General features: G+C 44.7%; 1 protein-coding gene across 1 annotated transcript in view; it reads right to left on the minus strand.

The window, feature by feature from the left end:
• Positions 1-12,805, minus strand: part of Prep (prolyl endopeptidase) — a 97,965-nt gene that overhangs the window by 41,371 nt on the left and 43,789 nt on the right. Inside the window, exon 8 of the mRNA XM_055616124.1 lies at positions 1,583-1,774. Within this exon, the coding sequence (XP_055472099.1) occupies positions 1,583-1,774 (192 nt within the window). The remainder of the gene's footprint in view (positions 1-1,582; positions 1,775-12,805) is intronic.

Below are 12,805 nucleotides of genomic sequence, written 5' to 3' on the forward strand. Positions count from 1 at the left end.
CGGAAGGACAGGCGATCTGTAGAGCGTCATGGATAAAAGCGCTGCTCTACGGCTGCCCTCTGTGAGCCACCTCTGGGCTGGAGCTGCAGTAGGGCATTCTGCACTGACAGGTACTGCGAGCTTTGCTTCTTTAGAAGTGATGAGCCTGGTGAACACTGAAGTCTTCCCCTTCCCCGGCTAAAGAGCCTCCAGCTTTTCAGAAGGAAGTCTGCCACACCAAATTGCCAGCCATTACTTGCATTTCTCTATAAATGAGACAGGATGTCACTTAAGGCATTTAAACAGGAGTAGGGCCAGGCGTGGCGCCTTGGCACTGCTTCTGGGTGTACCCACCTCGTGGGGTAGTTCTGCCTCAGCGTAAACAAGAGTCATCAGGCTCTCACACTGCCCTGAAAGGGTTTTGGCCTGAAGACGTTGGAGGAAATGAAATGGTGCAGCGCCTGCTCTACAACCTGCAGTCCGAGAAGATGGTTTTGAGGAGGATGGGAAGGTGCTCCTCCTGCTCTGAGTCTCTCCTCACTAAGGAGTAGGGTTCTACTCACTGAGGCCGGGGACAGACACAGCACTACTCGGCAGCAGCCTGGCACGCCCTCACTGGACGGGATCTGGAGGCAGGACAAGCTGCTACCTTAGTGGCAAACCTTGCTGAGCTGGGGGCTGGAGCTGTAGGCATGAATTTCACAGGGAAGGGCAGGTAGGGCTGTCTTGGGGGCTTTTCTGATACTGGCTTGTGGGCCGAAGGTAGGGATCTTAATACAAGATGGGGGGGGGGGGTGTCCAGGGCTGGATTGAAATCCAAGCAAACTCATCTTCCTCAAGAACTACAGGAACTATAGAAAAGAGACACAGCAGGGAGTGCCTGTGGGAACCTGTGATCTCAAGATCAGCTCCCTGCTTTCCACCCCAGCAATCCCAGGCTTAACTCCTGGCAAAGCACAGCGGACAGGGAGGAGTTTCTTACAGGTCCAGATGAGAACCTGGATCTGCATAGCTGAAAACATACATGCTGCTTAAAGAACACCCTGGAGAACACACTGCAGGCGTGCTCTGGCTGAGAAGGCACCCGGCAGCTTGGCCGAGGTTCTCCACTACATACGATCTATTTCTGAATGGCCTGAGATTCCTCACTGAACTCACCACAGACGCTCACTTCCCACAAGCAAACTCTTCCTTCATTGGTTGGAAGTGCTGGACTCCTCTTTTATGTGAAAACCTCTCCCCAGACTAGGGAGCCTTCCAGACAAGTTCAGTTTTCACACAATCATTTGTAAGTCAGCATGTCACTTTTTTACAAAAATGTGTAAGCACCTGAGGTAGCTTTCAGTTAAATATAAAGGCAGTCTCTTCTCCTTAACAGCAAGATGGCTGGAATTCCACCCTCACTTCTACAACAGGTAGAAACAAACAGCTGAGAGCTATCTGTCACACTTTTATCAGACTGTGCGCGCTGGTTAAGCACAGAAGTCCTAATAATTACAAGCCAAAGGCTCTGCACTGAGTAGCTAACTAGTCAGCAGACCCGAAGGCCCAACTGCTGACTGCTGATGTTCTCCCGAGCACAGCTTCCGAGGGCCCGTCTCACCTAAGACATCTTTCTCGTGCTCTGGAACAAGCACTTTCCACTTGGACTCGTCAGGGTCCGTGAAGTCGATGTTGATCAGACGATAATTGGGAGAATTGCGGTTCGTCTTGAATGTGAACACCGTCCCCTCGTTGGTTATGTAGTCATATTCTCCTTCGAAGTTGTCTATCAGTTTTACCCACTTCAGGATTCCTGGAATGAGGAGACAAAGCATTCCCGTCACCTCTCTGATACTGGAAGAAACGATATAGCTATCTCTGTAGGCGAGGGCTTCTTTTCTTTCTACAAAGCACAAAGCACAGATGGTACTGGGAACTCCAGCACACAGGAAAGGGCAAGGGCTAGCTGTGGGTTGATGCCAAGGAAAACCCCGGTGCTGAGGGGAGCCTGCAGGACCGTATCTCATGTCCTACCATTCCATACACCTGCTAAATAATCCTCTTCCACCTGAGCAAGTCTCAAATCAAACCCTGCCTTTCCACCTTTCCTGCCACCCTACAATGTCCTCATCCCCCACCATCTGGTTCACAGCAGTGGCCCTCAAGCAGGGTCAACAGACCCTTCTCCAAGCAGCCTGTAGGTCTAACTTAGGAAATGAGGACCGCTGCTGCCACCTAGTGGCAGAGTTCAGAGATGCTGCTAAACGGGCCACCACGGCAAAGCGGCAGCCAGCTAAAAGACAGTAACAGTGCCAAGTCTGAGAAGCCCTGGCCTGTAGCATTAGCCTTCTGCCTGGTTTTCCCACGGCCACTCTTGGTATACTCTGTTCCAGCCAGCACATGCCTTAATGCCCTAACCTGGTTCATGAGGAACCTTTGAACCTTCCGGGGACTTTCCCATGACACCCTGAAGTAAGTCCCCACACAGCAGTCCTTTCCCAACTTCACTCGTTCCAAGTCTTTCCTCACCCCGTGAGCGCTTGTGGTGCTCGGGGACGCTACCGGCGGTGTCCTCTGCTTGGCCTGCTCTCAAGTGGCCACCAGGCATGCACCTGTTGCAGTTTCCCTCAAGACAGAGCTATGCATTTAACTTACAGGTTTTAATTGCTACTTCACACTCTCTTGCAGGTACTTTAAAGACACACACACATGCACGCACGCTTGCACACAAGCTCACAAGCTGTACCGAGTGAAGTTAGAACAATCCTTTATCCCTTAGGACTGGTATGGAGTGGTCGCCACCGAACTCCGAACTGCATTTGCCATCATCCTGTAAATCGTCTGTAATGATCGAAAGCTCACCCTGAAGACGCCTGGCGTGCCTGACACAGAGGCTCAGGGACCATCTTAGAAAATGTATACAAAAGAGCGCTAAACATCTCCTGACCTCAATTCCACAGCTTCTCATGGGCAATCCCACTGTTCGCTGTAAGTACTTTACACTCAGGTCATATTTGCACCCACAGAATCTCTCTGCATAACGCGTGGAATTAAACATGTCAGGGAAAGTGCAATCCCCACACGGGAGACCCGGTCCTGTGGTCACACACATTTGGATCAAAATCCCAGCTCTCCTGCTGTTTAGCTGTGTAGCTATGAGTGATCTCTTTATCCTGTTTAGCCTTATTTCCTCAACCTTCGACTAAGAATCACAGGATACATGAAAATTATCTTTAAAGTGACTGTCAGCATCTACTCCATAGTAAAATTATTTTTAAGAGTAATTTCAATTAAGACCAATAAAACTAGCAGTAAAAATAAAAATCTAAAGCAAACCGACAGGTTGGCAATAATCAGTTAAAAACACAAACCAAGTGAGACAAGCTTAGTAAAACATTTAGGAATGGACCTAGCACGGAATGTGAGGACTACACCAAAGCAAACAAGCAAACGAAACCTCCCAGGTTTTCTAAGGAAACACCAAGATAAAAATATACAACAGCCCTACATACGAAGAATCAGTATTTCAAAGAGACAACGGATCCCATTAGAATCAGATAAATGTAGCACAGTAAGGTTTGCAGGCATTGCGCCGTTATTTGAAAACTCATCTGGAAAAACAAAGCATAAGGCCAGCAATGCAGCAGCCCACACAGGAGCTGAGCCACTCGACTGTGCCCTTATGTGCACCTTGTCCACCTTCCTCAGCAAACACTGGAGCTGTGCCTCCGTTTACTGTCTTCGAACTGTCACCACACAAGCATTCCTTTGCAGCTCACATCTTTCACAAGACATTACCTTGGTGAGGTCTGTAGAGTATTTGGTTATTGCTATTGACTTTTGTCTAAACCTTGCTACGGTCAAAGAATGTATCTGGTCTTTTTTTTTTTTTTTTAATACTTTTCAATTTAATTAGGACAGCCTTTTGACTTAAAAACTATTGTGTACATAACTGAAGAAGAAGCCTCTGAACTCATTGGGAATGGTATGTCAAATAATCCCTACTCATACTACTCAACTGTGCATCTGAGGCAGTTCTGCCATTCGTCCTGTCTTCCACAGAAAGGCTGGACTTGTGGGGCCATTTTAAATGTGTGTGTTTGCATGCGGCTAGAGTGGTAGCCACTAGCCCTAGAGCTACAATACTTAAATAAAACTTCCTGGAGATGGCTGTGCTCATGAAGCTTTATCTCCAGCGACAGGCCTTGCTTTAAAGTATGCTCTGCTGTTTGTTGAGGTAGCTACATCACTCTCTCAGCCATTCTTCATCTTGTCAGCCTCCCTAAGCTGCCTTCTGCTCCCAACCTGCAGTCTATCATTTGTACAGAAGTTTGGTCTTCGTGCCCAGTAACTCATGTTTTTCTACTTTTTGGTGGGCTGCACTTTAGGAATTTCCTTATACTTAGATTCTCTTTCACTAACTCTCCCTTTTGCTGTGTTTAATCTCCTCTTTCCTAACTGTAATGGACATGTGCTCTACTAATTAAAAGCCTGAGCTGTTTTCTAAACCTGACGGTCGGTCATTTATAGTCTATTTCTTGCATACGCGTGCAAGATTTGTTGTTGTGTTGTTTAAACAGCAACATTATGCTAATTGTTTTTTCTTCTTTTAAACTGTTAATTTTTGGGTAAGTGTATTTAATACACCGGGTGGTAGTGACACACACCCTTAATCTCACTCTCATAGAGAGAGGCAAGGGGATTTCTGAGTGCAAGGCCAGCCTGTTCTACAGAGTGAGTTCTAGAACAGCCAGGGCTACACAGAGAAACCCTGTCTCTACACAGAGAAACCCTGTCTCAAAAAAAACAAAACAAACAAGCGTGTTTAACACAATTCACACTGGGAATCTGATAATCCCACTCTGGTGTAACTTGGCTCTACCTCGCCCTCCGGCAAACGTCTCCGTATGATGTTTCTCACTGTGGGATGCTAATATCCTTCGAAATCTTGTCTGTGGGAGCCCGTGGGGCCCAGACTGAAGTGGCAACCTTTCAGGGAAGGTCTGTACTTTCTTTTGCTTGCCCTCTTCAAATACAACCAACATAGGAACATTTTAAGTTCTTGGCGTTCTAGACCTCAGAGGCATCAATGTTGATTCCATTTGAAGGTCGGTGTCTCTCATGCATCTGGGGAAAATTCTTATCTTGTCGATAGCTCCTTCACGAATGCTAAGAACTCCTCTATGAGTTCTGTTCCCTTTCTGCCGAAACAACAATGCGTTTGGTAAGCTCCACATTATTGTTCGCAGTACTTCAAGTGTTTCAGTTCAGTGGTTACTCAGGGTACATAATCATACAGACTCTCAGGCCAGAGACCTTACAATCACACTTCATAGGAGCTTACACTCTGCATATGATGCACAATTACACTTCTTAACTTTTTAAGTGGAAAATTGCTTCCCTCAAATGAGTGTTCAGTAAGTGATCCACTGTATAATCATAGCTTGTTCACATAAAACAATGCTTTACACACACACACACACACACACACACACACTACTCAAGCCTTAGAACAACAACGTAAGTAAAGTTATTAGCTGCTAATCAGACATTTGAAGATAATCAGAAAGCTTCATTTGTTCATAGTAAAAGTGATAATAAAACACTATTTCTTGGACTGTGACATTTGTTAACACAAAATCTTGGTCCAGCGAAATGTCAGATTTTAAAATATCCCCCCGACAGTAAAGCATTTTCTGATGGGAAACATTTATTTTACAGCATAACCTTTGTATGGTTTCTGCTCGAAAAAGTCATTGGGACAGTGGCATTTATATCAGTCCCAACCTGCTCAACATCACTGGAGTATGGGCCAGATCCAAGACACTACAGGAAAATCCTCTGGCTCTGTGGTGCACACAGGTGAGCCAGAAGAGAGGCAACGTTACTCAAGTGACCAGACTCTGCTGCATGCTGAAACCTCAGATGAGCCTGCGCACGTCCTCACCTTGTGAAGAGCCGACTCCAGCTGTAACTGTCTACTGTGAGTCTGCGGCTCCTCAGAATAAGGCTGAATAAAAAGCATCACACACAGAATTACCCAGGCCCAAAGGCTATATATTCACAGTGAACTTCTATGCAGTCAGAACAGCCACGCTGTAGCTGTGAGGCTTCACAGTGATTTTACACTGTGGCCATCAACGGATCTTATACATTTAACCAAACCACCTAAACCAGAAATCCACGACAGAGTTAGAACTAGCAAAACAATTAGCTTTACACCCTCTTTCTTGTTTGTGTCCATTACAGCACCCCCTAATATTTAGCCCTTCTTACTCTCTTTTCTGCATGTTATAGTGTACCCATGTCTCAATGTACATATCGTAACTGGCTAGGTCCCCGTAGCAGAGATTGTACGTTTTCCTTTCTGAGATTCTGTGACCTCACTGAACATTATACATTCTCAGTCCACCCACTTTCTGCATGCTTTGTGACTACATTTTTCTTTAGAGCTGTAGAGTTTTCCATTTGATAAATATACCATTATCAAATTGGGCATCTAGGTTGATCCCAGTTCTTTGTTACAGTGAATAAAAAAGCAGCAATAAACACGAGGTGCAAATATCACTGTGAAAGGCTGCTGAGACAACAGTTTGAGGGCCACAGCCTTACCAGGCAGAACATTTCAAAAGGAGGCCTGTGAAATCCCTTTGTGCTCCAGGGCTTTGACAGAAAAATAAATAGCAATTTGCAAAAAAAGAAAAAAAAAAGGGGGGGTTTGCCTGCCCCAAGGGGGCTCATTCATTTTTGCTACTCACAAGTAAGAACCCTGTTGATTTAAACTCGAACAACAGGAAAGTTACTTTTTCAAAAGAAACATGGCTTAATTTTTTAACCCTTTCAGTTTTGAACATTTTCTTCGTACACGCCATTATTCACTCTGAGGCCATTAGAAGTCAATTCCCAAACCTCTCCACCATAAAGTTAACTTTGCTTTTTGTAAAGCCTCCTTCTTGCTAAGGAATGATTTGTTTACTGGGTGGAGAATAACTTAAAACAAATCCTCTTACAGTTTTCCTAGAGCAAAGACACACTTCAGTTTCTTTTTTTAAAAAAATAAGTCATTAGTGATCTAACTACACCTCATGGAAAAATGTGTGAAAATCTCTAATAGGAACAAAGATGCTTCTACACTTTATGCAAACTATAAAAGCTTGCCATGTCCCAAGGATAACAGACTGAGGTGATATCTTATACTGTAGCTGAGGGGGAGAAGTTTCAGATGCCTGGGCGTGAAGGACTTCCTTAGGCTGGCCTCAACCCGTGTCTTAGTTCATTTAGTCTCATATATGTCTGTTGCACTTACATCCTGCCCCTCCTTCCTCTAAGCCTTGCTGTGCTCCTACTCAAGTCATGGCCTCTTTTTCTTTAATTATTATTGTTGTACAAACACATAAACATATCCTGCTGAGTCTAGTCATTTGCATGTATATCTTTTTAAGGCTCACTATTTGGAATTTTATAACCACGTATGGGTTCGCCCCTGGGAAGATTGACTCCCCCTCTCTCACCAGTAATTAATTACCTAAAGCTAGGTAATTCATCTAGGGTGGGACCCAGAGATTCCCACCATGGTCACGTCAGCTACTGTCACTGTTTAGGTTTTATTTAAGAAGCCACACTGTTGAGATTTCTTGGGTATACCTTCTCTGTCATATACAGAAGACACAATCTCAAGGCAAATGTCGTTTTTCCTCTTCTTTGATAATGTTCCCTGAGCCTTAAATGTAGGGCTTGTGTTGTAGATCTATCAGTCGGAGCTAGGCACCCCAGTTAGCAATCCTCTGCATTCTGACCAGTTGTGGTTTTCTGTACTGGTCTGTCGGCTGCCAAAATAAGCTTCTTTAATGAGGTGCAAGACCCACACTACTCTCCGAATGTAGGGTTATTTAGAATGCAGCTGGAAATCACACTGGTTTGATAAAGTGGCAGCCGTAAGTTCTCCTATGGTCCCGTGGCCTCACTAGCCATGGAAAGTTCCTAAGGTTACAGTACCAGACATGAATTCCCTCCTATTGAGTGGCCCAACCCCTAAATCCCATCGGATGGCTGTTGGTTACTGCTAAGACGAAGTACCACTTTTGCATCCTTGGGGACACCTTACCATATGGATTATCGCTGTGGCTCAAAGATATAAAAAAGGTATAAAAAACTGGGTGGGACTATTGCTTTCTCCCTTGACAGTTTATATAGCATCTTCTAGGGTTACGAGAGCTAGTCCTCAGGGAAGAAGCTGCTGAGTCAGGGCCAGCTCTACTCCTCCAAGTCCTATATCCATAAGTACTTACCTTAAAATTTGGGGAGGTAACCGTGGGCAACAGCCATGGTCGAGATATTGTTTTGGGAATCCTGTGGACTCCTCTGGCCAACAACTCAAAGGGAGGTTTTTCATGGCTGTTATTAGGATTTTTATTAGACAGTCTATGATTTTTGTGGACATGGCATTATTACCCCGTGGTGTAATTTCATTTAAGCTACACACACATTATTTTAGATAAGATAACATAATTTCTATGGCTTTTAAAAACATGCTTAGCCCTATTTATCCCTCCTCCACCACCCCTCTTCCTCAAAATACATCTCTGTCTTTAAAGGGTGCTGTGAAGCAAATCGGGCTTGTAAGCTGTGTCCTTGGGTAGAGAATAGTGTGCTACTGGGGGATGAGGGCCTGATTAGACTAAAGGAGGGACCTGTATTTGTAACTTTGAACCTGGCCCCGGGAAACATGACAAATACAGTACTTAACACCCTGATTACCCCACCATTCTTCAAGTGATGAAAACGAAATGTGACACCTCTGAACAGAACACCTTATTAACAATGATCTTTTAAAATCTGATTTGCCTCTACTGCGGCATACAGCCATTTTCCTAGAAAAAGTCTTTATAACCAATATTTTAAAAATGACGGCTTCCCCCAAACCATTGATTGGGTTATATGCATTAAGACACAATTTTTATGACATAATAAAGGGGTTCAAAAGTTAAAAAACAAACCTAGAACAAATGTAAATTGTATTGGTGGTACAGAGGGAGGAAGGCTTATCACACAGGTTATTTGGGCATAGGGCCTATAAAAGGATCTTGTCATCTTCCACAAGCTGGTGCACAGCTATTACAAGACCATCAAGCACTGTTCAGGCCCTGACCCCAAACCCTGCCATGCACAGACAAATAAAAGGGCAGAAGACAGCAAGGTCTAGGCTCAGGGAGATCATTGAAGTGAACTTACTTACTTATTTTTTATTTTTTGAGACAGGACTTCTCTGCATAGTTCAGGCTGTCCTAGAACTCAGAGATCCGGCTGCCTTTGCGTCCTGAGTGTTGGTGTTCCACCACTACTGCCCAACAAAATGACTCACTTTTTTTTTTTTTTTTTTTTAAGTTTTTTTGAGACAGGGTTTCTTTGTGTAGCCCTGGCTGGCCTCAAACTCCCAGAGCTCCACCTGCCTCTGCCTCCTCCCGAGTGCGGGGATTAAAGGCCCGGGTGGTACTCATTCTTTAGAAAGGCAATTTTGTAGTGTCTTAATAAAAAAATTAATTTTAATAGTTCTTCCTGCCCTTGAAGGGGAAAGGTTAAAATCAGAGCAAAAGGGCTTTCAGTGCATCAAAAGGAATATAGGTTTCCCTAACACAGAAGTAGGGGATTTTTAACATCCCATGTGATTTTTAGTCATCATATATTCTTGACTAATTCACCAATATTTAAGGTAAACAGGACATTTAAGTCCAATGGCTGTTCTTCCTTTTAAACAGGTTGGCAAAGGTGGGGGAGCAGATCAAGAGCTAGAGGGTGGTATTCGTTCCTGCCAGCTGGCACAAGCTTGAACATCAGCCAGAGACCCTTTCCACCACTTCCGGCAGAGACACAGCTCTTCTGACTGTGTGCTAAACGAATTATCTGGGTTTGTAGTAAACACATTAATAACCAAAACCTGTATTTACAGTAACTTTGATAATTAGGAGTTAAAAACAAACAAGTAAAACACCTCTAAGTGTGTCCTTGTCCTACTATTCTGTTAACTAAAGCCAAAGCGTTGCTATGCCAAAGACCCACTTCTGTCAAGGAAAAGGAGGAGCAAGGACAGAGCCCTCTGTATCCCAGGAACCCAAACCCTGTTCAGCCCCGTTCTCTGCATTTTCACTATTTATAATACCTTGTGAAACAGGTATTATTTTTCCATTTGGAGACATGGTTATCTTGAGAGAGAAAATCAAGATACTCAGTTATAATTAAAACAAACTATGTAAGTAACTTAACAATCACTACCTCATCTACCGTGTCTTCTTTTTAGAGCCTACACTGACTTAATCACTTCAGGGGCTGAGCACACATACTGCAGCCACCTCTTGACTGCTGTGGGTAAGGCCCTGATCCAAACAGCCAGACTGAACAGACACTAAAGGAAAAAAAACAATGCATCTGTACTGAAAGAGTCTGTCACTAAACCCTCAGACAAGACAGAGCAGCAACTGCTTACATAGCATCCATTCTGTCTTAGCTCTTATTAAGTAGTCTAGAAATGAGGTGAAGTGACAGCTGTGGGAGGTTCCGGGAAAACGCTCTCGTTTCACGTAACAGGCGGGAGGATTCTGGTGTCTGCCAGGAGTCCTGGAATCCATGTCACGGGGGTGTCAGGGAACAACTGTATTGCTTCTTTAAATAGCTGCAATCATATGACTGATTCACGGTAAACCGGTGACTACTAAGAAAATAACAAACGAGATGCCTCTACCAGTGTCCTCTGCAACTGACTTTTGAACTCATGCATGAAACTGAGTGGTCCAGTGGGCCAATCCCTACTACTGTGGTTTCTGTTATCTACAAATGTGAGGCTAGTGAAACAGTAATTATTAGGGGGGAAAAAAAAGAGGCTGGAGAAATGCTCAGCAGTAAAGAGCATTCTTGTACCAGAGAGCTCCAGTTCGCTTCCCAGTAACCACATGGTGGCTCACAACCATCCAGAAGTCCAGTTCTGGGGATGCAACAGACACATATGCAGGCAAAATACCACCAAACATCTAAACAATAAATCTCAAAAAAAAAAAAAAAAAAAACCTACCTAAACACAACAGAAAGGACGCTAGGCCTTGCAGTGCTCAGGAACTGGCAGCTGTCACTGCAGAAGGCTCACTGGTAAGTAGCTCACAGCTTCACATCACCCGCCCTGATATTCACTTGGAGGTAGGCTTGCTTCTGGAGCTCATACGGGAATGATGAGCTGCTTGCAGTGACCTCCGAACCGACCAGCTCAGTAACCTTATGACAACTGTGAACTCAGGTCAGTGTCGTAAGACCCATTTGCGCCACTGCTGTTGATGTGGCTCCCGGGAGCAAGGACTGTTGGCCTGGCCAGCCAATCAAACATACTAACTTAGTGTTTCAGTCTTTGTGCACTGCGGCTGTGACGTCATAAGGCGCGGGACACAGCTCTTGACTATGGGTGGGCCCTGATCAACAACTGAAAAGTCAAAAGGTTGGAGGGGAGACTTCGCCGGAGAAGAAGCTGCATTTGGGGACAACGGCATCAGCCTGTCTGTTCTTCCTGACAGCTGGCCCCGCAGAGCCCGCATTTGCAAGAATGCTTCCCACAATCATGCAAGCCAACTCCCTGCAACAGTACTCTTCCTTCAGATTCACTCTCTCTCCCAACCCCACCTCTCTTCTGTCCTACACACACACCCATGAAGCATCCACCTCCCAAGCCGTCTCTACCTTACGGCTCTCCGGCAGTAAGGCGGGGGCTAGCAATTGTAGCTCAGTGCCCTCATGTGTGGACATGGAATTTCCTTACCTAAGGTAAGCAATTTGTGTTTTTTTAATTTGTCAGCTTGCATCCTTTAACGGCATCAGCCTACTTAGTAATTTACCGACATGCTGAAGTTGTAAACAGCAGCTCTCTCTTGAGAAGGAACACTGTAACTGGGAATTTTAATAAGGCAGGGGAAGCCCAAATCCTTTCCACCTGGGTGGAGCTCCAGGACAGCAACACTGTTTCATGTGGGCTTAATCTAAAGAGGCTTGTTCCACTATTCAGAGACTCTGTGAAAATTGCCGGAGCGCTTTTCCTTACAGAGACAGTGAACACTGATGCGATAGCTGTAGTTCTGAGACCAAAATAGACGCCACTACCTTTTTACATGCATGGCAACAGTATAATAAATTCCCAACCATCCTGCCACATGGCGAAATGTGCTGTGATAGCTAGAATGACAGCATGTGGACCTTGCTCAGATGTTTAAATCACAAGGAAATATCTTTGCATCAGAACACTGGGTACTGTTTAACGAGGTAAGTAAATTATTACAGAATTTTGAAAACCCATGTGAAGTGTCTCTGAGATATCATTATTTTACCCTAATGAGTTCATTAGGCATCCTCATTTGGCTATTGGCTTAGGTGATAGATTTTCAGGGCTGGTCAAACATCAACATTATGGAGTTGAAAAGCTTTAATGTCTGATGTCAATTCAAGAGACCACCTTTTAAGGAGCCCAAGCTGGTCTCAGACACAGACATCCACCTGCCTCTGCCTCCTGGGTGCTGGGGTTAAAGGCCTATACTACCCACCTGGTGGCTGCCCTCAATTTTTGAGAGACTGGTTCTGTGCTCACTATGATGACAAATGTGGCTTCAGAAAGCAAAATCAGCCTGCTTCTGTGTACACAACTCAGGAAGGGTCATCAGATGATTACTAGCTAATCTGTATTAACCACCTGCCCCGGGCAGTTTGCATTCTATATGACTTTAAGCCGTATGACTTTAAACCACTACGGACCAATAGCCCAGCTTCTCCCTAACACAAAGAATCTCATCACAAGCAAATGCAGAAGACATGCTTATGC

The sequence above is a fragment of the Psammomys obesus genome, unplaced genomic scaffold (genome assembly GCF_907164565.1).
Source record: "Psammomys obesus unplaced genomic scaffold, mPsaObe1.curated_primary_1811, whole genome shotgun sequence".
In the NCBI taxonomy this organism is placed as follows: domain Eukaryota; kingdom Metazoa; phylum Chordata; class Mammalia; order Rodentia; family Muridae; genus Psammomys; species Psammomys obesus.